Genomic DNA, 25,506 nt, shown 5'->3' with positions numbered 1-25,506 from the left:
ATACTTTTAACACATTTGAACGATAATGGATATTGAACGCGGATTGCTTTTTGTAGTTCAGTGTAACAAAGTAGAGATGAGGCTTCAGTAAAATAGAGAAGAGAAGTCATCTCTGTGAGCTAAAGAGAGTGCTTGGGTTGGCCAGTGACTGTGACTCAGGGCCGATGGAAAGCTTGGCTGAGAAAGACTCACGATGGTTATTACACCCCAAAATACAAAGGTGTTGCATAGAACAAATGACTAGCTGACTATATCAACTGTGAATACAAGCAGAAAGACCAGCAGCCAATAGAATCAAAGAGTTCATCCCAAAGCCACCTGGAACATTGCTGGGCAGTGAGGCGGCGGTAGAATTGTGGCCACGCTTCCAATCGTACATTTAAATGCTACTATTGTTAAAATGAATACAATATATACATTATGAACAGCATATTTCCTTACAAGCATACATTACAGTAGCTCACAACCTACACTACATGCCGGTGAGGAGTTCAACTTATCTATGCAAGCAATATACAAAAGCAAAAATGTCAAAAATTGCAGCCGACATGTGGAGATGGTAAGACCTTGTTGCTGCTGCTTCTGTTCCACTGCGACCTCTTGCTGTTGCATCTCCTGCATATTGCAAACGACAGAGCGGACATGCCGCTTTTACTATTCTGTCCTCATCAAATATTCCATTTTCAGATTAGACAGATCCAGTCCAAAAAAGAGCTGGGGGTGGAGTAGTTTTTCACTGGATTCCTTTTGGTGTAATTGAACCAACTGTTAACTGAAACAGAGGCGTACAGTGTTATAAATCTTACAGTGAATTGTCCAATCGTGTTTGGGGCCTTTGTTTCCCTCAGACGCACAGGGAACCGGGCTTTTATTTCAAGCAGGCTTATATTAGAGAGAGGCCAATAGTTCTAACTCCCTCTGTCTGAAAGGTTAGTCTGGTAACAAAGCTGAAGTAAGCCTGAGGAGCACATTCCCACCACACAGCCTTCTTTCATCGATACCAGTCATTTATAAATGGTGACCACACCCCCAGCTATCATTAGAAAACAAGCCTGTACATAAATACATTCCAATCGTTCATTTAAATGTTGCTATTCTCACGGTACTTTGTACTATGCTACTACGAACACTCTCAGTGCTATGTCATATTCCCTGCAGACAGACATATCCGTGTCTCTGCCTCAGTGAACAGCATTGAATGCTGACAGGACCTCACACCCTGTTCGGTCTCAATTAGCTGAAGTATTCAACATTTCTCCATGAAAACAACACTAAAACTGATCCAATTCAATCAAATTAAACTTGCAAATGTGTTGCAGACAAAATATAAGGTGTTTTTGCAGTTCTTACAGGAATATGTTATCCAAACTAATAAAAGCAATTAACTGCATGCTCGTTAAAGCCACTCTGCTTTTCCACAAGGGGGTTGTGCACTACCCTAAATTACACCAACACATTAATGTCATCCCACACTTGCTGTCTTATTGTCACACACAGCTCCCCTCCAGTGGTTTTTCTTCTTCTTTTTTTTAACAATGGACAATTGAAGCACTGTGAAATCCTGCCTATGACCAGTGGCTGTGAATGTTTAAAGGATTTAATTCGTTAACAGAAGTGAACAGAACTCTGAAAAGTTTAAGAGACCATGTAAATGCAAGGGGCTTACGTCTCCAGCCTCAATGTCTGCCTGTTTGCTCAGAAAGGGGATTAAGTGCTGATCACAGTCCCACATTCTTCATCAGGAGATTGTTCACAGAAGCAATTTGTTTTGGAGCTTTTTAAACATGGCATCAAAGGAGGCCTGGTGTTAAAGTTCTCCCTAAGCTGCTGTGAGAACATGTTTGTCCCATGTTGGAAAGCCACAGAGAGAAAACAAAGCAGAAGTACCGGTATTAAGATTCACTGGGAAGTGGGATTAGTGGCAGTAAATTGGGGTTGTGTCTCTGGCGGATGAACTCTTGCAGGTGAAGTTGGAACAGAGGCTTCCTTTAGTGTTGTGTTCCATTGGACGGCCTTTAGGCGTATGGCTAAATAAATACTCTCGCTCCTCTGTTAAACAAATCCAGCAGGAAGTGTGCAAATATGTAAATGCACCATAAAACAGACTTAAGTTGTGTGTTTTCCACTTAAGGTGATGAAAGAACAAGCCTGGAGCTCCGCCTTCAGAACAGTCACGCTTTGTGAACCTGACCGCTACGGTGCCAGTCCCTTGTGTGTCGGCTCAACTTTAAAGTCAGACGAGTTTTGCCCTGTTCCAAAGAGCTTAGTGATATCAAACTAATGGCAGCTTCTCAGCTAGGTTAGTCACACACACACACACACCTTTCTTCATATCTATTAATATCTAAGTGCTTACAGGTGGTCTGCCTGTGAAGCTCGTAGAAAAACACAACCCTCGGTTTCAGCCCACTATACGTCAAATGAAGCGTAAGCACCTTTCCCCCTCTTTTCCTCTGTTGTTTTCTCTGTTTTTATTTGCCTCCTTTGCACTCCCTCCATCCCTCCGTTCCTCTCTGGCCTCCTTTCCTGCCTGTGTCCTTTTCTTCCTCTGTTGAAGGAAGACTGAATGAGTTTTAAGGGATTTCAGCGATTTTTGGAGAAACCTGTAAAACCCAGGAAGGTAGCAGCATGCCATATTTGGGTCACCTACCCTCTTCTGTGAGGGACTGTGCCTGTATTTAACTTACTTTTGATCGTTTTCATACCCAAACACGTGTAGAGAGTAGACCAGGCTGAAAAGCAGTGTTTTGCTGCTCTCTCTGGCTGAAAGTTTGAAGCCTGTTTACATTTGTCAGTATGACTGATGGGTCCTCTGCCATCCCTTAGCATCACCGTGTTACAGTATTCTGGGATAATTGTGCGTCCTTAATGGCAGCCACGACATCTGTTTTATTCTTGAATTCACTGAGGAATGCGTCCTAGATCTGTTTTAGCAGGGAAATTGGATGATTTTGCTCTTCTTAATGTGTGTGTGTGGTTTGATGTGTTTTCACCCGCGTGTTGAAGTGTATCTGGTGGAATAGGAAAGTTAGTGATAAAGCAGAGACCCAGGGGAACAAGGATAGGTCATGACTCACATAGCTACTTACTGAGACTACATCATTCCATTTTATTTCACTAGCTTCTTGCCACTGACGGGGAATCAGTCGATCAGGCACTTGCTAGTCTGGAAAGTTTCTGACACAACATGTAAACTAAGTGACACTAAAACTTTTAATTGGAAACCATAAAGATAATAACACATGCAAACTTGAATAGAGCTATAAGTAAAACCAGTGTGTGCTGATAATTGCTGAAAGGAAGGTGTAATTACTGCAGCCTCTCTGTGACATTAGAAGTGGTTGTCTTTGGCTTGTTGGTATCTGACTAACCCTAATGCCTACCCTGCTGCCCAGTGGAAATAAAGCTGCTCGTATATTAGTGTGGGGCTGTGGTGGTGAGAGGATTAGCAGGGCGCTCTCCTCCCTCCTTCAATTAGCACTGTAGCCAGTCGCCAAATCTGCACTGGTTAAGAAGGGAACACATGCCCATAAATCATTCACTTGACTTATGTAGCCGTCAGATTGTCGTCGAGTTTTAAGGCCAAACTCTCGGCTCTCCGCTGATTTCTTGACTGATAACAACCTGTTTATTCAAAATAATAGTGCAGGTGGATAGCAGAGGGTCGATGCTGGCTGGATGGATGGTGGATAAATAAATGATCGCCAATGATTCCTAGGTGGTCATAGTTCCCATGGCAACACTAACATGTTGGTTTAGCACACAGTTTAGTTGTGTATATGGAGTGCAGAGTGAATCTGTAATGTATATGTCCAGCATATGTGTCAGTACACACAAACAGAGTCAGGTCTCTGAAGACAAAGCTTCGTCTTACAATGGGTACTCTTTCATTTGTGCGTTGGGCTCATTTGCTCTGAAGTTTATGCATCCTGGTAACAGTAAGTCCCCCAAGTACTCCATCGTGTAAGCTTTATGCTGCCCACATGGTTATAATTTGCGATTTTCTTGATTTTCAAAGCTTTTTTTTAGCCTAGTGTTGTTAATTAAAAAGTGGACTAGTTTTGTTGTGGCCTTTTGTGTTGCCAAGTTGGGAAATCACCGCCCTCTTCATTTCTTTGCTTCTCTCTCTCTGTCTCTAGCTCTCTCTCTCTCTCTCTCTCTCTCTGTCTCTGTCTCTATCTCTCTCTCTCTCTCTCTCTCTCTGTCTCTATCTCTCTCTCTGTCTCTATCTCTCTCTCTCTGTCTCTATCTCTGTCTCTGTCTCTCTCTCTCTCTCTCTCTGTCTCTATCTCTCTCTCTGTCTCTATCTCTCTCTCTCTGTCTCTGTCTCTCTGTCTCTCTCTCTGTCTCTCTCTCTATCTCTCTGTCTCTGTCTCTGTCTCTCTGTCTCTATCTCTCTCTCTCTCTAGCTCTCTCTCTGTCTCTATCTCTCTCTCTGTCTCTCTGTCTCTATCTCTCTCTCTCTCTATCTCTCTCGCTCTCTGTCTCTATCTCTCTCTCTGTCTCTATCTCTCTCTCTCTGTCTCTATCTCTCTCTCTGTCTCTATCTCTATCTCTATCTCTATCTCTCTCTCTGTCTCTATCTCTCTCTCTGTCTCTGTCTCTCTGTCTCTCTGTCTCTCTCTCTATCTCTCTGTCTCTCTCTCTCTCTCTCTCTGAGTGGAAGGAGGTGTGCGGAGCTGCAGGAGCGGAGTTTTGAGAGCGATAATTAATGACTTTTCGACATTTTTCTTCACTGGCTAATGTTGGGTATGATAGTGTAGTGGGGTGTGCAGGGTTCACGGGGTTTTTTTTGCGTACTTTTATCAGTTTTTTGGGTCTTTTTTGAGCGGAGTGCAGCCGGGCAGCAGGTGCTGTCGGCGTGCTAAACGCTAGCATGCGCCTGACGGCGCTAACCAGGGAACACGGCGTGAAGGTCCCGCCGCTGTTCGGGTATTCGGTGGAGGAGATCAGCCTGGGAGTGGGTGAGGTTGTCGGCCACAGCCACGTGAAGTCCGCAGCGCGGATGAACAGCGCTGTGGTCATCTTTCTGGACAGTATCGAACTTGCGGAAGTGGTGTTGATGAACGGGCTCTCCATCGGTGAGCACTTCCTGCCCACGTATGCTCTCGCCTCACCGGAGGTGAAAGTCACTGTGTCCAACGTGCCGCCATTCATAAAGAGCGAGGCCATCGTCAAAGAGCTGTCCAAACATGGGAAGGTGGTGTCTCCGGTTAAGAGGGTGTCCTCTGGATTTCAGTCTCCGCTGTTGCAGCACGTGGTGTCTCACAGGAGACATGTCTTCATGATCCCCAGCGACAGGAGCAGAGTGGTCAACCTCAGCTTCAAGATCACTGTGGGCGACTTTGACTACGTCATCTTTGCAAAGACGAACGATTTTAAATGTTACAGCTGTGGGAGAGAAGGACATATGAGCAGAGCTTGTCCTGGGGAACACGGCTCAAACAAAGACCAGAACCGGAGAGGTACTGAGGACAGAGGGGACAAGCAGGACGGACAAGAGGGAACAAGTGGAGCACAGGAGGCGAGGGTGGAGGAGACGGGTGGGGCTCAGGTGGTGAGAGTGGGGGAGACAGGTGGGACCCAGGAGGCGAGAGTGGAGGAGGCGGGTGGGGCTCAGGTGGTGAGAGTGGAGGAGACAGGTGGGACCCAGGAGGCGAGAGTGGAGGAGGTGGGTGGGGTACAGGAGGTGAGAGCGGAGGTGACAGGTGGGGTACAAGAGGTGAGGGTGCAGGAGACGGGTGGGGTACAGGAGGTGAGAGCGGAGGTGACGGGTGGGGTACAGGAGGTGAGGGAGAGTATTGGAGGACAGGTGGAGGCAGGTGGGGAGGTGGCCATGGAAGCAGACGAGGAGCAGCTCAAGGCCCCTCAGCTGAAGAGGAAACAGAGAAGAGACAGAGGAAGCTCACAGGCCAAGAAAGTGGCAACTACAGAAAGTGGAGGAGCAGCCGAGTGTGAGTCCAGGCCGGAAGAGGACCCTGAGTCCGGTTGGGAGGAGAACTCTGCTGTAAACAGTGAGCCCTCTACACACGGTGCTGGCAGCTCTAGGGGCTCTGGAGGCTACAGCATGGAGGAGATAAAGGAGTTTCTGAGGAGGAGTAAGAACGTGAGAAAAGTCAGAGTGGAGGACTACCTCTCTGACAAGGAGCAGCTCTCCAGCTCTGCCAGGTCTCACATGAGGAGCAAGGACAGAGGAGGGCTCACGAAGCAGGAAGGATATAGACTCAAGAAAATAGTTCACAAAGTGAACAAAGAACTGGACAAAGTGGGCACTAAGTGAGAGTCAGATCTCAGCCTGCAGACAATTAAAGACACGTTTATGTTTGGTGGACCTTATTTGGTTAACCGTTTTAAATGATACCGTATCGTGTTCGGAAAATAATTCGTTTTTTTATCTCAATGATGGAACTGGAATGTCTAAAAAAGCGGTGTCAATAAAGTTTTTTTCAACAGTCTATCTCTCTGTCTCTATCTCTGTCTCTCTCTCTGTCTCTGTCTCTCTGTCTCTCTCTCTGTCTCTCTCTGTCTCTATCTCTCTCTCTGTCTCTCTGTCTCTCTCTCTCTCTCTCTCTAGCTCTATCTCTCTCTCTGTCTCTCTGTCTCTATCTCTCTCTCTCTCTCTCTCTCTCGCTCTCTGTCTCTATCTCTCTCTCTCTCTCTCTCTCTCTCTCTGAGTGGAAGGAGGTGTGCGGAGCTGCAGGAGCGGAGTTTTGAGAGCGATAATTAATGACTTTTCGACATTTTTCTTCACTGGCTAATGTTGGGTATGATAGTGTAGTGGGGTGTGCAGGGTTCACGGGGTTTTTTTTGCGTACTTTTATCAGTTTTTTGGGTCTTTTTGAGCGGAGTGCAGCCGGGCAGCAGGTGCTGTCGGCGTGCTAAACGCTAGCATGCGCCTGACGGAGCTAACCAGGGAACACGGCGTGAAGGTCCCGCCGCTGTTCGGGTATTCGGTGGAGGAGATCAGCCTGGGAGTGGGTGAGGTTGTCGGCCACAGCCACGTGAAGTCCGCAGCGCGGATGAACAGCGCTGTGGTCATCTTTCTGGACAGTATCGAACTTGCGGAAGTGGTGTTGATGAACGGGCTCTCCATCGGTGAGCACTTCCTGCCCACGTATGCTCTCGCCTCACCGGAGGTGAAAGTCACTGTGTCCAACGTGCCGCCATTCATAAAGAACGATGCCATCGTCAAAGAGCTGTCCAAACATGGGAAGGTGGTGTCTCCGGTTAGGAGGGTGTCCTCTGGATTTCAGTCTCCGCTGTTGCAGCACGTGGTGTCTCACAGGAGACATGTCTTCATGATCCCCAGCAACAGGAGCAGAGTGGTCAACCTCAGCTTCAAGATCACTGTGGGCGACTTTGACTACGTCATCTTTGCAAAGACGAACGATTTTAAATGTTACAGCTGTGGGAGAGAAGGACATCTGAGCAGAGCTTGTCCTGGGGAACACGGCTCAAACAAAGACCAGAACCAGAGAGGTGCCCTCTCTCTGTCTCTATCTCTCTCTCTGTCTCTCTGTCTCTCTCTCTGTCTCTCTGTCTCTATCTCTCTCTCTCTGTCTCTATCTCTCTCTCTCTGTCTCTCTCTCTATCTCTCTGTCTCTGTCTCTCTCCCTGTCTCTCTCGCTCTCTCTCTGTCTCTGTAAATGAAACATCCTCCCACTATTAATGGGATTGAGCAGCTGTTTTCTGTTTGGCTGCTCAGCGATGGGACAGTAAAGCCTGCAGCAACACAAAACAAAAAGATTTTTGGGGGAAAAAAAGCAAAAGCAGATATTTATGATATTCCCTCATGTCCCATACGGACGCATGTCTCGCACACATGGCAAATTAGAGGTCATCCCTTCCAGTTTAGCGCATGTGTAAGTGCGTGTGCCAGCGATTTTGGTATTAAAACATCGTAAATAACGCTGTAAACCCTGGGACGAGGTGTTATAAATAGGACGTGTCAAACCCAGCTCCGGCCAGCCTCTGGTTTCCCTGAAACCCTCTCTTTTCACCCGCCGAGCGGCTCAGCTACTTTTTAATTTGGCCATCCTGCGGGCTAACCGACTGACGCCTCTCGGCGAGGGCCTCTGTATTTCAACAAGGCCACAAAAGCCCCAGTCCTCGGGCACTCGTGCTCACAAAGCTCTCCAGATTCTCTGAGCTGTTACTTTTTTGGAGCCCAGACTCAACCATCAGCAGACGAGAAGCGCCGGCCACTGCCAGAACACAGCGGCCAAGTTTCATCTGTCAGAAACCCAGGGGCCAGAGTCTCCAGCCACTGGGTGGGCGGGGCCCGACCAAAACAGAGAGTGGAGGAAGAAAGAAAGAAAGAGTGGAGTGTGGGGGAGAGAGGGTTCAAGAGCGAGAGGAAGCTCCCAGATAAACAGACCGCAGCGCCTCAACTCCTAATCACCCTGCGCTTCCGTTTACAGACTCCATAATTAGAAGGGCCCGTCCCTTTTTTCTCTCTATTCCCAGTTGACGCAAATGCTTCTTGTGGCTTGGCACCTCGTTTGGGGCGTGGGTTTTCAAGAGTTTACAGGCCCTGGGCCTGAGCTCTCTGGCTTTCTGGGCGCTCTGATACAGCATGAATAGCTAACCACCGTCTTAATGCACACTTCACTTGGCCTCCCTTCTGCTTTCCTCCCTCCACCTATGATAATCTGCATGACCCCACTCTGTACCTCCCTCATTCCACTTCTCCATCATCTTTAAATATAACTGTTCTTCAGTCAAACGCTAAAAAAACAAAAACCTTTCAACTCTGAATGAATGTGCAAAATGTTGTCTCACACTTGGCTTTTTTCTTCTTTTCCCCAGAGAGGGAGTGTTTTTCATCTTCCTTGCACGTGTTGCTGAACCCTTTTAATCTCATGCCATTCCAGCCTCCTCTTCTCACGTTTGACATGCCACCCAATGAAGCCCGGCCACTAATTAAAACCTACTGCAGCCTTCACATGAAGGATTCCACGGGGAAAAACTTGGAGGAAAATGACTACCGGTAATTTCTTCAACATAATGTATGTCTGGGAGTCGTCAAAAAGACAGAGGTTTGAACTTCTCTCAAATCTTACACTCTGTATCACTGATGGCTTTCCAACACTGTGAGTTACTGCCCAATCTCCGGGTGTGTTTGTAACATCTCAAAGGGCTTCTGAGATGCGTTTTGGGTTGCGTTTGAAAAGCGCTGCTGCGTTTTTCCAAACCGAACCAGTTTAGATCTGGGTTTGTTCTGGTGTGGTTTGTTGAGCATGTTGTTTATGGTGAGGGCCTATAATTTCTGGAGTTTGATGAGCTTCAAATAAAACAGGACCAAATGAATGGGCCTGTCAGTGGGGGTGAATCTCAGTGTGCACACACACAGCCATGACCATATGCGGATGTATGAATACATGCATTTTCACTTTTACAGACACTCATCATCTTGTCTGTCCTTGAGGAAGCACACGACTGGATCCATGCTTTTAACCAGACCCAGCTATCATGGGAGGAAAGGCTGCATTTCATGACCGCGGCAAACGATAGCTGGTTTTGTTTGTTTTAAATGCACAGTAATCCTGTCATGCCGTCTAGCATGTGTCCTGCACAGTTGGTAGTGTCGGCTCCCTTTGTGTGAGCCGCCAGAGTGAAATACGGTTTTGATATTTTGGTTGGCTTGACTTTCTATCAGTTTACCACTAAACCAGAGGCGACTGCTGAACACACTGGCACAATTTAAATTTGGGTTTTTGTTTTCTCTGAGTTCGACATACTAAAATGAATCAAATCATTTCTACTGAAAGCCTAGGAGCAGCAAACAAATTAGTAAAAGATTATTTGATGATTCACTTCTCAAATGATTGTAAACTGCCGTTTGAAGACAGTATGTATACCGCAGTCTATATTTCCTCACAATTTTGAGAACATGTCTAAAACTGTCTTTATTCAATGTGATTTTGCTCCAGCTAGTTAGCACCAGACTCACAAGATGTGATTTTTTACATTATTAACCAAGCAAAAATATGCTGAGTATTGTAATAATTCCAGTGCATAGTGCAATACGAGTGCTCTACCTTTCTTCTTACAGCAGTTGTACATGACGCAGGTGGAGTCCTTCATTTAAAGCTACTGGACTTTGTCTTTTGCGATCACCACTTCGTGCTCTTGACCAATTCTCTTGGTAAAGATGTGGATGTCAGTATTCATTCAGCGTAATGCAATAGAGTAATCCCATTCATACATTTTAGTCAATTTTGATTCAAACTTGCGGTTTCGCTGGTATATTTCTGCCATGCTGGTTGATGCTGAGGTAGTAGCCGTGGCTCGTCCGTGACCCCAGTGTGATTGTCAGCAGTTAGCCTGTGTTAACATTAGGGGTGCAATGGATCACGAAAGTCACGGTTCAGATCGGCTCACGGATCAGATCTGCACAAAAGAAAACGAATAAATGATGTGCTGATGCCATATTTGACTGAATATTCACATGCGTGCTGAACCGTGAGGGGGGATCTGTACGGGTCAAGGATCAGCAGTTGTCCGTTACACTACTAGTTAGCACTAGTCGGGATCACTTCACCGGCTATGTGTCTGAAATACTCTAGTACTCTATAATAACGGAATGCTCGTACTGGAATGTTGAAATGACTTTAAATACACTTCCCTACTAGTAGCCATAATAAATGAGTCGAGGCTGGCTAACCTTAGCTGAAGCTCAGTGCTTACCTGTCGAGGAAGACATTTGCCAACTCGTAATCAGTCTGAAAATCCTTCTGGGCTTCAAGCTGTTTCCATCTTTCAAATGCATCTCCAATATTCAGCCATAATCTACAACGTCTCTGGTCATTTCGCTTTTTAGAAAGATGCGGATGCTTTTTGGGTCGGGTGAGATCCAACGGTATCTCTGTTGATCCAGTTTGTGTTTCCTTTATCTCTGACTTATCATGGTCCTTGTGTGATTTGAATTGAATACAGTGAAGATATTACAAATTGCTCATTTAGTGCTGACTGTGCTGACTGTTTTTGACAGTTAAATGTTATTTGATTGTTCAGTGTTATTTGATAGTTAAATGTTATTGTTTGTTGTTGAATGTTATGCACCTTCCGCCACGACAAATTCCTAGCAGGTGAAAACTTGCTTGGCAATAAACGATTCTGATTCTGATTTATGAACCACTAACAAATACTAAATAATGCATGCAATGCAGAAGCATGTAATAAATAAAGCATGCAATACAGAAGCATGTAATAAATAAAGCATGCAATACAGAAGCATGTAATAAATAACGCATGCAATACAGAAGCATGTAATAAATAACGCATGCAATACAGAAGCATGTAATAAATAACGCATGCAATACAGAAGCATGTAATAAATAACGCATGCAATGCAGAAGCATGTAATAAATAACGCATGCAATACAGAAGCATGTAATAAATAACGCATGCAATACAGAAGCATGTAATAAATAACGCATGCAATGCAGAAGCATGTAATGAATAAAGCATGCAATACAGAAGCATGTAATAAATAAAGCATGCAATACAGAAGCATGTAATAAATAACGCATGCAATACAGAAGCATGTAATAAATAACGCATGCAATGCAGAAGCATGTAATAAATAAAGCATGCAATGCAGAAGCATGTAATAAATAACGCATGCAATGCAGAAGCATGTAATAAATAACGCATGCAATACAGAAGCATGTAATAAATAACGCATGCAATACAGAAGCATGTAATAAATAACGCATGCAATGCAGAAGCATGTAATGAATAAAGCATGCAATGCAGAAGCATGTAATAAATAACGCATGCAATGCAGAAGCATGTAATAAATAACGCATGCAATACAGAAGCATGTAATAAATAAAGCATGCAATGCAGAAGCATGTAATAAATAAAGCATGCAATACAGAAGCATGTAATAAATAAAGCATGCAATGCAGAAGCATGTAATAAATAACGCATGCAATGCAGAAGCATGTAATAAATAACGCATGCAATGCAGAAGCATGTAATAAATAAAGCATGCAATGCAGAAGCATGTAATAAATAAAGCATGCAATACAGAAGCATGTAATAAATAAAGCATGCAATGCAGAAGCATGTAATAAATAACGCATGCAATGCAGAAGCATGTAATAAATAACGCATGCAATACAGAAGCATGTAATAAATAACGCATGCAATGCAGAAGCATGTAATAAATAAAGCATGCAATACAGACGCATGTAATAAATAACGCATGCAATGCAGAAGCATGTCATAAATAAAGCATGCAATACAGAAGCATGTAATAAATAACGCATGCAATGCAGAAGCATGTAATAAATAAAGCATGCAATACAGAAGCATGTAATAAATAACGCATGCAATGCACAAGCATGTCATAAATAAAGCATGCAATACAGAAGCATGTAATAAATAACGCATGCAATGCAGAAGCATGTAATAAATAAAGCATGCAATACAGACGCATGTAATAAATAACGCATGCAATGCAGAAGCATGTCATAAATAAAGCATGCAATGCAGAAGCATGTAATAAATAAAGCATGCAATACAGAAGCATGTAATAAATAACGCATGCAATGCAGAAGCATGTAATAAATAAAGCATGCAATACAGACGCATGTAATAAATAACGCATGCAATGCAGAAGCATGTAATAAATAAAGCATGCAATACAGAAGCATGTAATAAATAACGCATGCAATACATTCATGTGAAAGCAAAAACGACACATACAATACTTTAGATAAGCACAATGAAACACAGACTATACCAGACAACATGCACAGTGACCGTTACGATGATGATAATAACCAGTTCATTTTGATGATTCCTAATGTTGATGACTTTATGTTTGTTGTAGGAATGCTGCTGGTGACTGCCGACACTCAGGGCCACGATTTTCACGTCTTCCAGATTCTCACCCACCCATGGGCGTCCTCACAGAGCGCCGTTCACCATCTCTACACCCTGCATCGCGGGGAGACTGAGGCCAAGGTCTGAGCACATACATGAGTACTACAGTCATCGAGTGGAAGTAGCTATACAACGTCATGAGCGTCTTCAGTAGACAGTTTGGGAAACATTTTGAACTTTCAACTTCATTTTCACTTCCAAACAAGTTGCTGTAGATAATATGTCGTCAGATGAGTTGCTGCGTTCAATCAGACTTAGGCATTGAAATACAATCATAAAAAATAGAACAAATTAAAACAATGTCCAGGATGTAAAACAAATTAAATATTAGCATTTAGGTTTGTTAAACTGAACACATTATCCATTTTCAATATACAAAACAAAAGGCTCCTCTGCTACTAAACTGTCAGAGCTACCATGCAGCCCACACTGTCACTAATAGCACTCCCTGCTAACATTTGAGTAAGCAGGGATTTTAGAGAGAAGCAGACAGAAGGGTCTACAATATACAAAGGATATGTCCAGGATGTTAAACCCATTTAACAGCAAAACAGGTTCAAAAGATAAAGATGGTAGCCAAAGCCTGCAGATCACAGTGTAAAAGTCAACCACCACATCACCTGGCCACAGAGACGGAACACAATGAAATCATGGAACAACTTTCTTTGTGAAGCCGGGTAGATCTTTATTTACTGTTACAATTATTAAAATTCACAAGCAGCATGTTGTCAGTAGCTAGCGTAACATAGAAGTGCTAATGCTAGTTCAAGTTTTTAGGTAGAAATGCAACCTCTCAGAAGCGCATGTGTCCTTCCAACCTCTCTGAGTAACAAGTATCGCTATTGCACAACATTGAACCCTGACTCATGAAAGCTGATAGAATCAGATGTGTGGAAGGTGACATAGAGCGAGCGTGTTTGTCTAAGGAGGGATGTATCCCCAAAGGGTGCCTTATTTCCTCTCAGTAGTAGAAGCACCAAAGATATTTCTCTCAACTCTCTCATTGCAGTGCTTTTCAATGATTCATTTCCTTCCAAACCACACACACACACACACACATTTAAAACAGACACAATTTGTGGCAGAAATCATCCATGTGTTAAGAAAAACACAGTTTGCAGCAAATAATGACATGTTCCAATCGATCCCCTCTTTCTCTTGTTTTGCATATCTGATATAAGAGAGCTTCTTTTTTTAAATGCCACTTCTGAATTGTAGCGTTTGAGGAGAAATGCAGTCTTCACCAGATATTCTGTACCTCTGTTGAATTTTCCTGTAAGTTCTGAGCCGTGACACGCAGAGACGTTGCAGTGCAAGTTAGAAGTGCTTACTCAACAAACCTACTTCAGGCCTTGTTCGGTTCAGGTTTATTGACTGGGAAAACACACACACACATTCTCACAGCCCGCCTATTGTTAATGTATGACCAAACGGCAGGTCCGCTGACCGGCTGCACACTGAGCCTGCTTTGATCCAAGCCGTTGTAAACACTGAGAGCCGGCCTTAGCCTGGTGCTTGGGCCAGGGGTTATCAGCACACACTCACACACACACCCACACAGTGAGGAGTGATAAAGTCTTCAGTGAGGTGGGTGGAGAGACGCCTTATCTGTCTCCAGCGGCCAAACATGCGGCTGGCTGTCAGTGACCCGAGGCCAGGTAAACAGACCTGCAGCTGATAACAGATGTAAGGGACTGAATGAGGACCTGCATGTAGATGGGAGCGGAGCCACGGGGCAAACCGGAGAGCGCTAGTCACTGAGGTTACAGGGGTGGCACTCCATGACTGCTAAACTTTGCAGCCCTGCACCATCAGCTGTGATTGCGGTGATACGGCTTTTGAAGGCTGATCCTGTCAGGGCGTTGACTTGCACTTCAGTAACCGGGCTGCTGTTGGTTTTCTGCAGAAACCTGATTCCTTCAGCTTGGTGTAAATGAGAGTTTGTAATGTGGTGTGCATACATATGTGAATACAGCAGCCTCAGCCCTGGTCTGAGCCAGATATCTTCTAGAGAACGCTAATCGCTTGGCCAACGTTGGTTTCCACACATGAACTCTGCAAACTCCGAAAGCAGCACCAGTAACAAAGTTCAAATAAGTAAGCTGCAGTACCGCAGTAATGTGTCACGGTTAGTTACACATCTGATTACGGACCTGTGACATGTATATTGAGGTTTTACAGTAGCCAGGTAACTACATGAAAAGACTTTTTTTATGATTTAACGTGAGGCCGGGGATAGCTGTGGTCCTAAAAGCTGAACACAACTGACGGCAATCAAATCAAAATCCCTCTGACTGTGAGATGAGGGAACCGGTAGTGCTGACTCATTCCTGCAGCACTCTGTACAAACATAGATTAGATAACACTAATTCATTTTATTCACCTGTTTTCATTTCTGTAGAATGAAATACACATCAATGACCACAGAAATAAAGCCAAACCAGTAAAAGGCAAACAATGAGAAATGTGTGTCGGTCAGGGAAAGATGTAACATCGCCACTTCACCGAACTCCACAGCAGCTTTTCATGATGCTTTCCGGCTGGTAGCAGTCTACAAACAGAGAAGGTAAAGGAGCAGTTCATTAAAGACCATACATGTTAGAGCAGTCTGCTATTGGCAAAGTGCATCTCGGGGCTATGAGTAGCTCCAGGCCTCTTTCAAATTTCTGTTTAGCTGACAAATCAGCTGTCAAAGGGAAAAAGGTTGGAGATCCCTGATAAATGTGTCAGTAAAAATGAGTATCCATTACTTTACAGGCTACTTTCTTATTGGTAATCCAGTAAACAAACAATATGGAGAAAAGGGTTGAACCTACAGTGAACCACAACACCTTTGTTTGCTCTTCTTTCTCGTCTTCATATTCCCTTTCTCGTGCAGAGACACTTCTGTTCTATTCATGTGTATGCCTGTCCTCTCTGTTCAGTCTTATCCCTCTGTCCATCTTTGTCACATGCTTGTCATTCCTTCAGAGTGTCTCTCAGGTGAACAGGCCTGCCTAATCTGTGTCACTGATGTAGAAAAAATAACGAACAATAAGCATGTCAAATACTCTGTGTGCGAGGACAGCTTCTCTGGAATGAGCAACCTCATGCATGTGACTGAATGCAGTTACATTCCACCTCTTTCTGAGATAGCATTTGTTTGGTATCTGCGTGGTTGTCACACTCAGCCACCCTTCAGGTAATCCCCTGCCTGATAAAATGGATTTGACAGTAAAGTCCAGGCACCCATCTAGAGTTGGAGCCTTGACAGGTCTATTACGAGCAATTACGATACACACAAAGTAGCCCTTTCTCATCAAGCAGAGGTCAGGCCTCCTCTTTCACTCATCTCTGTGAAGTAAAGTGACTGTCTGGTATGCAGAAGATGCCCCATTAACTGTCATTGCTAGGTACAATTACCAAGTCTGACCTGGCAAAAGATTAGAGAGGCCTGCAGTAGAGCTGTCTCTCTGAAGAGTAAGACATTCCTCCTCCTAACTTTCTCTTGGACCTTTTCCTTTTTCCCCCAGTCCCATCCACTTTCTCAAGCCTCTATGTTTGACTGTCTGTCGAATGATAGATGCTGTTTCAGCACTCTGTCACCTCATCGCTCCTTTGTGTTTCTTTTTCATTTTCTCTCTCCCACACTCCGTTGCTTGTATTGTCTCCTGCAGCCTATCTGTCTGGTTTCCTGCATGTCTGACATGCTCAGGGAGATGCTATCTTCTCAAGTGGCTGCTCCCTGAGATTCTCTCACTGTTTGAGGAGGAGAGCTAACAAAGGGTTTTACCAGCAACCCAGCTCATATCACATTGTCACCTTTGACACGAGTTGTTTTCTAATCCTGTGACCCTGGTCGACTTTTATCACCTCAGACATGCAGGTTTGTTCATCTGTGTGACAGCGTGATGGCAGACTAGAGTTGTGCATTTCTCTCTATGCTAGTGGTGAAGACAATAATACGAAACAAATTTAGCCTATTTTCAAACTATCTATCCAGTTAATGGCAGTGTAGAGAACTGGATGAGCTGCTGAAACCAAACCAGGAGCAAAGATCCAAGATCAGTGAGCATAATGTGTCTGGGTGGTCCAAGGATGGTTACAAGTATATTGGTATCAAGTGTACTGCCAGGAGAAACAGTAGTCATCTATTTTGGAATCCATACCTTGAAAGCTAACCAGCACATTATACATCAAGAATACGCATCATTTTGTGTCATCCAGGCAGGGCAGCAGTGCGTTTCATTTGAACTACGTACCATCATGATCTTCCCTGTGAGAGGAGACATTCTTCAGATTTAAGTCATACATAAAACAACACTGTCGGATAGATACATCCGCTGCCTCTCACTGTCACAATTTCTGTCGCTCCTCACCGTTCAATATTTGAACATAATGCATTTTATAATACAGATACATTTTCAATCATTTGTAAAAGGATGTGTTGTTGTTGGAGCTCTTTAAGACTCAATCATGAGCAAAGTGTTTGGAAATATAGTGTAATCATTTCATCCTTCATATGTTATGCACATTCTCTGTCTCATCACTGTCCCCTGACCTCTGTACCTGTCCAGGTCCAGGACATGTGCTTCAGCCAGGACAGTCGCTGGGTAGCCATCAGCACCCTCCGCGGCACGACCCACGTGTTTCCGGTCAACACCTATGGCGGTGCACCCTGTGCCCGCACGCACATGTCCCCGCGCGTGGTCAACCGGATGTCTCGCTTCCAAAAGAGCGCTGGCCTGGAGGAGATCGAACAGGAGCTGAACCGGGTGGCTGCGTTAGGAGGAGGAGGCATAGGAGGAGGTGGCTGCATCCTGGTTGGAGGAGGAGGCATCGGGGGCCGTTGTAGCCCTATCCCAGGCCTGTCCAGCAGCCCGTCGGGGTCTCCACTGCACGGTGAGGAGGGGCTTGCTGATGTAGTTTCCGCTTTGCGTGTTAAGGATGGCATCTTAGTGAGCAGCATGCGGGAGGTGATGGAGACTTTACAGGTTCATATCATGATGACGCTGATAGAAAGCTTAAGAAACTACATTCACCTTTTTGCTTTTAATCCAAAAAGATCAGTAATTGTGATCAATAGTTGTGATATAGTGTAAAACGAGTAAAGTTCCTTCTCACATTTGAGAGGCTCTTACCAGAGGATTTTTGCTTGATGAATGAGTTGAATTTTAAAAACAGTTGCTGATTAATTTGCCAATCGACGAATCGTTTCAGCACTGAACTTCTGACTGAACGAACAAGCTCACAGACCCCGAGTAACCACATTCTTAAATATTGACACATCCAACCCACACAGAGCACAAGCATTCTTTTGGAGTCGTGTTTCCAGCCGCCTGGTTATACCAACTTCTGAGAAAAGTATCTTGATCTTTATCTGCAAGATGTTTCTCACAGATGTTGGCTGCCTACTGAGGTCGATGAGAGCTGAACCGCACCGTGGATGTGCTGTAAAACCAAAACAACAAGCTCAACTAAAAAGGTGTTTGATTGAATGAATACACTCATGCATGCACAAACTCAAACGTCCGAACACATAATCTCCTGGCGGAGATAATAATGAGCTAAACGAGACTAAAAAGCTCTGTAGAATGTATATTTCAACTCATCTTAATATAAGCAGCAGATGTTGCTTCAGGCTAGATGTTGCTGCAGTTGAGTCCGTGTGTGTGTGTGTGTGTGTGTTTCGGTGTATCTCTGTGTGTTTCTAGTGACTGGTCATCTCAGTAGCTCTTTTCCAGGGACTCTGATCGCTCTGCCACAACCTTGTCCAACTTGTTTGTCAAACATCAGTGCAGGCCGCTCACACTGTCTGTGTCCCTAGTTGACATAGACACACACTTTGTGTCAACTGCACTGCTTGACCCCAGAGGTGTTACTCAGTGTAAAATATCACAGTTGTCATTAGTCATGGCTTTCCAGGAATAGCCCTGAGCTTTGATAGGTGTACTGCAGCCAGGGCGAGGTGAAGAACTCTGTAAACACGTCAGAGAACCAAATGACTAGCACCTGACCAGTGGCTCGTTTGGCATAACATCGTAGTATCATGTGTTTTAAACGCTCATTGCACTAGATGGTTTTCAGATTAATGGAGTGGAAACCAGATCCTTCAAAATACTAATACCTTGTAGGATGAAATGGCATTGTTAGGGGATGGGTGTCATGAGAGCACAATTAATCTAATGTTAATTGCGATCACGATTTGGGCTTCCCACAATTAAATGAACATGATGCACTGCACTGGTACTTAAAATGTGTGCCCCGCTCATCAAAAAAGTCTGCTGCATATCAAATCAAGCGCTTCCTAACAACCATAAGTGGCAATCTAATCCCAATGTACAGCGGTAGCCTGTTGAGAACTACTGAGAGAGTAGAGGAGTGTACTGTGTATCAGACAGCAAATGGGCAAAATGAAAATGCACTGAATTTAGGTGAAGAATAATCTTCAGTCTCATTTTGATGCAAAGATTTGTTCATGAACAGGAATTTATTTATTTTTGGGTAAAAAGTTTCCTCACAGGAGAATTGCAAGACACATGTCATTGATAGTGACTCACTCTATTTGTTAATTAACAGCACATTATGCTGCTGCCAGTGTTCAGGTCGACAGCTTCGCTGGTGTTGTTTTCACTGAGAGAGTCTGTGTGTGAGTCATCATGCTGAAATGTGCTCCTGGAGACACCTACTGTAGGAGGAGCCACCACAGAGCAGGTTTAGAGTGCTTTTCCAGGTGTTTATATCACGGCGATAGCATCTCAACCGGGCAAGAGGCAGCCTCAACCTGCTGGTTGAAGTGAAGGGGTTAGCTCCAATGTTAGCAACAAGTTCGGTGGGCGGACCTTGAAGATGGATCAGCTGTTCTCCTTCTAGAGATCATCTCAGCTCTTCAAAAACGTTTTAATATTTCTTGTTAAACTGTTTCAAGTGTTTAACAGTATTAAATTAGGCAAAATTTATATTGACAGTTTACTCTTAATTATCAACTTCCCTTCCACACACACACACACACACACACACACACACACACACACACACACACACACACACACACACACACACACACACACACACACACACACACACACACACACACTTTAAGCCCCTGGTCTGATTTGACATTGCGGCTGGTGTCATTTGAATGCAAGATGTTCTTGAGTGGATCATGTCTGAGTCAGCTTTCATCATACCGTCCAAAGCAAATGAGCCTTCTCTTTAATACCTGTCGTTGTAGTTAGCGTGATGTAAAATATGACCTCGATTAATGAACTTGACTAGACACAGACTGTCTTATCTGGCTATTTTTTTAAATTACACATACTGTGATAGGAAAGGTATCCATATCGCTTATTTCTTCAGTCCTCATAGGCCGGAGTAGGTGACAGAGTAAAGTCCCCCCCCCCCTAGAACTCTCACTGCACCCCCTGCCACGTACACACTCGTTTGAAAGATGGCGCCCTTGCTTCCTCTCTCCGTCCTGTCTCCCTTGTCTAGACCCAGACCCCTCTGTAACCCCCGACACACACACACACACACACACACACATTCCTCCACACTGTGAAAAATAGGCCATCAAACATTAAAAGGATGTCTGACTTTGGAGAGTCACTGCTCCGCTGCGATGACAGACAAAGAGGGACAGAAACTTCAAAGTGGGATAGGAGGTGAAAGTGAGTGAGCAAAGTAATGAGGTACGATTGAGAGAAAACGAAGGAGAGATAGAGCGGGGGGGGGAATAAAGGAGGAGGAGCGGCAGGCAGACAGAGGGAGAGAAAGATAAGTTTGTAGTAGCAGCAGCGCTGAAAGCCGGGGTCTCAGGGAGCATGGTCGTAAATCACACTTTTGTTTCAAAGGAGAGCATTAGGGCCACCTGTCAACAATTAGTCCTCACAGTGATACCTTATTGAGTGTGTGTGTGTGTGTGTGTGTGTGTGTGTGTGTGTGTGTGTGTACTTTTGAAGAAGATAAACTATCTGCAGATCATTTTTTTATGGTGAAATACAAAAAGGAGCAGGTCACTCAAATATGTCAGTGGCGTTGCAGTGAACTTACTCGACTCTAAAGAGGAACATTGAAGGTTTTCATAACTCTAATATTTTACAGTGTAGAATATAATCCACAGGAAATTGAAGTCAGGTTTCATAGTGCTTTTATCAAGGTGTTAATCCATACCATACGGACACTAGCACACTCTGATAAAAAACACAAAGCCCCTCTGTGTGAGCTACGAGTCAGTCACTTTGTGTACTTAGAGGGTTACAACCTCATCCATACAGTAGTGTCCACACCTTATGAGGTCAACATGTTACTGTGGCCTTCCCTTATTTGTTACGTCTGCGCTTTAAGACATCACACGTGTTTCTGAAAGCACCTGCACCTTTTTACCCACACTGCAAATAATTCTACAACTAAGCAGAACGATTTAAAGCCCCCCCCCCCCCTCCTGAAAAACCCATCATAAATATGCATGCACAGTACATATGTGTCTGTGCATGCTGATAGGACACACATTATGCATTGATCTGTGAGTTCCTGAAGCATTCAATGATGGGTTTTGTTTGACGTTTCTTAAACCTGTTTAGCACTACTGCCATAATTGACAGTTTGTCTTCCAGATGAGGCATTGCATTGTGGGACATCTAGCCTCTATAGTCGCACCAATAGAGGCTGATACCGACATTGACGTTTGAGAGTTTAAAAATGATATAACGATATATCGGCAAATATAACATAATGCTCGATTGGAAAAGTAGATTCAATATCTTACTTAAAAAAGTCTCAATGGCAGTTATGCGTAATGATCCAATGAAATTGTGTTCTGAATACAATGTGATACGGTATGGTTTTCTTGCCCTTTTTGCAGCGCTGCCTTTTTTATGTAATGGTCGCAGCAGCAGAGATTATGCGCTCTGCAAATTGATTTACTGTACAGTACATACATCCTCTGTGTTTCTGGGACACTAAAGGCAGAGATAAACTTGACTTGTCCACAAGCTCTTGCACCAAAACAAGATGATCCTCACCCTCGAGACGAAACATATATTTACATGGTGCTAACATAAAGTGCCAGAAAGTGCATATCACAGGTCATTATCAGTTCAGCAGTGAGATCCCTGTGGGGCAAGGTCATGTAGGTCTCGGCGTGTCTGTCATGCTGAAGATATCGGCTCCAAGACATCCTGCCACATGTAAATTTAGAACACCAGCCCCCTCCACCACTACCGCTGCCACCAGCGTTGATAAAAACTCAATAATTTGCGCAATTGTCACCGGATGCAAACACATTTTCTTTTGTCTGCCTTCCGCCTGTTTTTGCGAGCCGGGTGTGAATTCTGGGCAGTGAAGGTGGTTTTTTTTCTTGCGCTGGCAGAAAGCAGCAGGGTGAGGCAAGTCGGGGCCGGGCCACCTAGCCACAACAGCTGCTCTGTGATTGTCGCCAGCGAGGACAGCGTTGATTTTTGGGAAGGAACTGTAGAAAAGTACACATCCTACTCAAAGCTGCCAGCCCAGGCCTAAAAATAGAGGCTGCAATTGGCTGCCGTCTTGTCACTGTTTAGATCTGGAACGGCTATTTACATCGCTGTACGTCCCTACGTGTACAGTGCCCCCCCCCCCCCCCCCGTTTTCTTTTCCCCAGAGCCTTCCCTCTGTGCGTTGCATGTATTGTCATATGAGGTGATGGCCCATAATGTGAGCGTCCCACGCTGTAAAGCGCGGTTGGTCTGCGGCCCAGCGCATGAAAGGCTTGATTAGTGAGTGCCGGTTCTGTGCACAGGGCAGAGGTTATTGAGGCTATACCCGGCACATGGCATCGACTTTTATTATTCAGATGTTTTTCACATCTAACCACAGCGTGCTGTATAATACAGCAGCGTGCATCGTTCCAAAAAACAACTTGATCATAATCATTTTGTCATTTGATCCGTGTTGATATTTCTTTGTGAAGGGCTGTACTTTGCCCTCTTAATCTGCCTTCTTCTGGTGCATTTCTCAACAGGCGCTGGTGCCTGTAGTGTGTATACACAGCTCCGGTCATACACTTCCCCACCATAAAACATCAACATGAGGCTATTAGTCAGTGCAACAGATTTGTTTCCTCACCGAGCAGAAGCCCCGGTGGTCCGATCACTGGGCCATCTGGGCCCTGGCGCTGGTTCAGAGAGGGGGGGGGAGGCAAAAAACAAGGTGTGACGGGAAACTGTTAATTCACTTGTTGATAAAGGGACACTTCCTTTCTGCTATTAGAGGCTGACGGCTTGCTTATTTGGGTTTGGACTTGTGTTTTATCTCGCCTCCCTCCTCCGCCAGCGCTCCCCCTTCGTCACTCATTGTCCTGTGGTGAAAAACACCAACTCTCTGCCGAAGAAGCATTACCTCATAACTGCTGGTGTGTGACACATATGTACACGGCCTCACTGTGACCCTGCCTTTGACAGTGTAGGTATACTGTAAGTTCAAATGTTACAGAGTACAGTTGAATATGTGGAAATCTCTGTTTCGCACAGATTGAGCCGATCACGTTGGCGTGTTGCTTTCAGAAGCGTGTACAGAGTGTGAAAGAGTGCAAGAGATGACTTTCAGTCAGCGTGATGAGCTGTCTGCTTTGGATCCAGCCTGAGACGGAGCTAACCAGCATCGGTAAAGCCACATCAGGCCCACATCTTCATCATGGTTTTTCCCTTTTCTTACTTCTACATCCCGTTGTCCTGGCTATGACATCTCTAGCATCACCTACGCATGCCTGCAACTGACTCCTCCCCCAACCCAAAATTGGAGTGGGTGAAAGAGTCAAGCAATCAAATTTAGGAAGATCGCGTGTTACAACTGAAAGCTGCTATCGGCTACTAAACGTACGATGTGGTGAGAATGTTTAGTCAACAATTGAGAAAGGATTTATGGGTAAAATAACCACATTTGAATGTCTGTTTCTGGCTGATCCAAATGTAATATTAACTCCATTACCTTGATGTGAAGATGATTTCATGTTCCGTTAAAGCATTCCCTCTTATTGATTTGTAACATTGCCTACAACGACCAAATACAACCAGATGTGTTGTCATTTGCATGTTTATTGAGGTTCTGTTGGAGTCGTATAAAGTCGAACACAGAAGATGAAGAAGCCACACGTACGGTAGTGAAGAGTGCTCAAGCTAGCAAAACAAATGTAAAGAGTTGTTCTAACTACCATGATATACAGACAAACCATCACTACCAATCAGATAAACCTCGTTTCACAACATACATCATATTGCCTAGAATTCATTGTATAATAATAGTATGACATGCATTCCGTCATTTCTATCCATAGTTCAGTAATCAACATCTGTAAAAAGAAAAGAAAAGCAATTGTTGTGCTGAGGCATTTATATTCAACAGCTGACCATTGACGTGACATGTTAGTCAAAACAAACGGTTTCAGGTTGTCCAAGGCAAAGCAAAGGGGTGGTGTGTTGTGAGTAGTGCAGCAGAGATCATATAGAAGAGAAAGAGAACGGGTCAGTTTGAGCCCGTCTCACGTCCCTCTGTACACAGCGTGTACGCTGACATGGAGCTCAGACTCTTTCTTTCTGACAGCAGCATTGCTTCCTTTTCTTCGGCCTTGAGCGTTTGTATTGTGCTTCTGTGTCTCCACGAGTAGCTGCATATAAACAGGAGCAGGGACTTTGGGGAACATCTGGGAATATCAATTGTCAAAAACTTTGTCCCTTGAATATGCTAAAATGAAGTGAACTGTTTATTCATCATTTCAAAGCATTCAATTGTTCTTAGCTAACTAGAGTAAAGAACATTGCTATGGAGACCATTAATGAAGGCTATATGAATTGTAAGTGATCTCAGTAGTTCACTTTGATAAGCCAAAGCCGTGGAATGATGCATTGGATCTTGGTGGCAGCCCTGTGTTTTAGTACCGCAGCGGTCCTCCGTGTGGCGCTGTGTGGTCAGGATTCCCACCTCTGGGAGAGGGAGGAGCAGAGCAGCTGCACAAACAGAGGAAAGGACTTGAAAGCTTGAGTTGTGCTGCAAGGCTTTTGCTCTGATACAAATCTAACAACGGAGAGAGAGCGGGGTCATTTCTCTGGCTTTCTTAATGAATGGTCACTTCCTCCAGCTAGAACAACTTGCAGCCCTCCTCAGGAGTTAGGTTTTTCAAGAGACAGTGTGAACACGTTTCTGTTAAATATAGAGGCCTCTTATTTGTCTTTGTATTTGTCTTTTGGGCATTTTCTGTCCTCTTTTTTATTGTCTTTAGACGTTAAAGGTGGTGGAGATAGTGGAGATCTGTTGTATTTAACATTTTTCTAAACTGCTTTGAAAATGTATTTTTTTGTTTCTTCTTCAGCACAGTGTTTGGTTCTCATAATTAATATGTTTCATTGGACGCATATAGTCCAGCAGCACATTCAGTAAATATCTTAATAATTGAACCTACAAATTGTTGGTCAGCAGGAAATAGGAAATGACAAATAGCTTTCTAAAAGGAGCAGATGTTCTTTTAAAAGCATTTCCCCCCTCAACCTGCCGTAGAGTGGAGAGGATTAGGCTTTGTACATTACTCAGTACATTTGATTTAACAGTTGTGTGCCATCAAAGGTAAGCTAGTGTTAGCGGCTTGTATTTGCTGCAGGCTCC

At 44.3% G+C, this 25,506-nt stretch overlaps 1 protein-coding gene across 1 annotated transcript in view; it reads left to right on the top strand.

Moving 5' to 3' along the window:
* Window positions 1-25,506, top strand: part of bcas3 (BCAS3 microtubule associated cell migration factor) — a 374,328-nt gene that overhangs the window by 67,841 nt on the left and 280,981 nt on the right. The window contains exons 13-14 of the mRNA XM_079271901.1: window positions 12,845-12,978; window positions 17,454-17,778. Coding sequence (XP_079128027.1) covers window positions 12,845-12,978; window positions 17,454-17,778 — 459 coding nt within the window. The remainder of the gene's footprint in view (window positions 1-12,844; window positions 12,979-17,453; window positions 17,779-25,506) is intronic.

This window comes from Melanostigma gelatinosum (genome assembly GCF_949748355.1).
Source record: "Melanostigma gelatinosum genome assembly, chromosome: 7".
Lineage (NCBI taxonomy): Eukaryota > Metazoa > Chordata > Actinopteri > Perciformes > Zoarcidae > Melanostigma > Melanostigma gelatinosum.
Note: the sequence above shows the minus strand (reverse complement) of the source record. Positions and strands in the feature narration are given on the sequence as shown.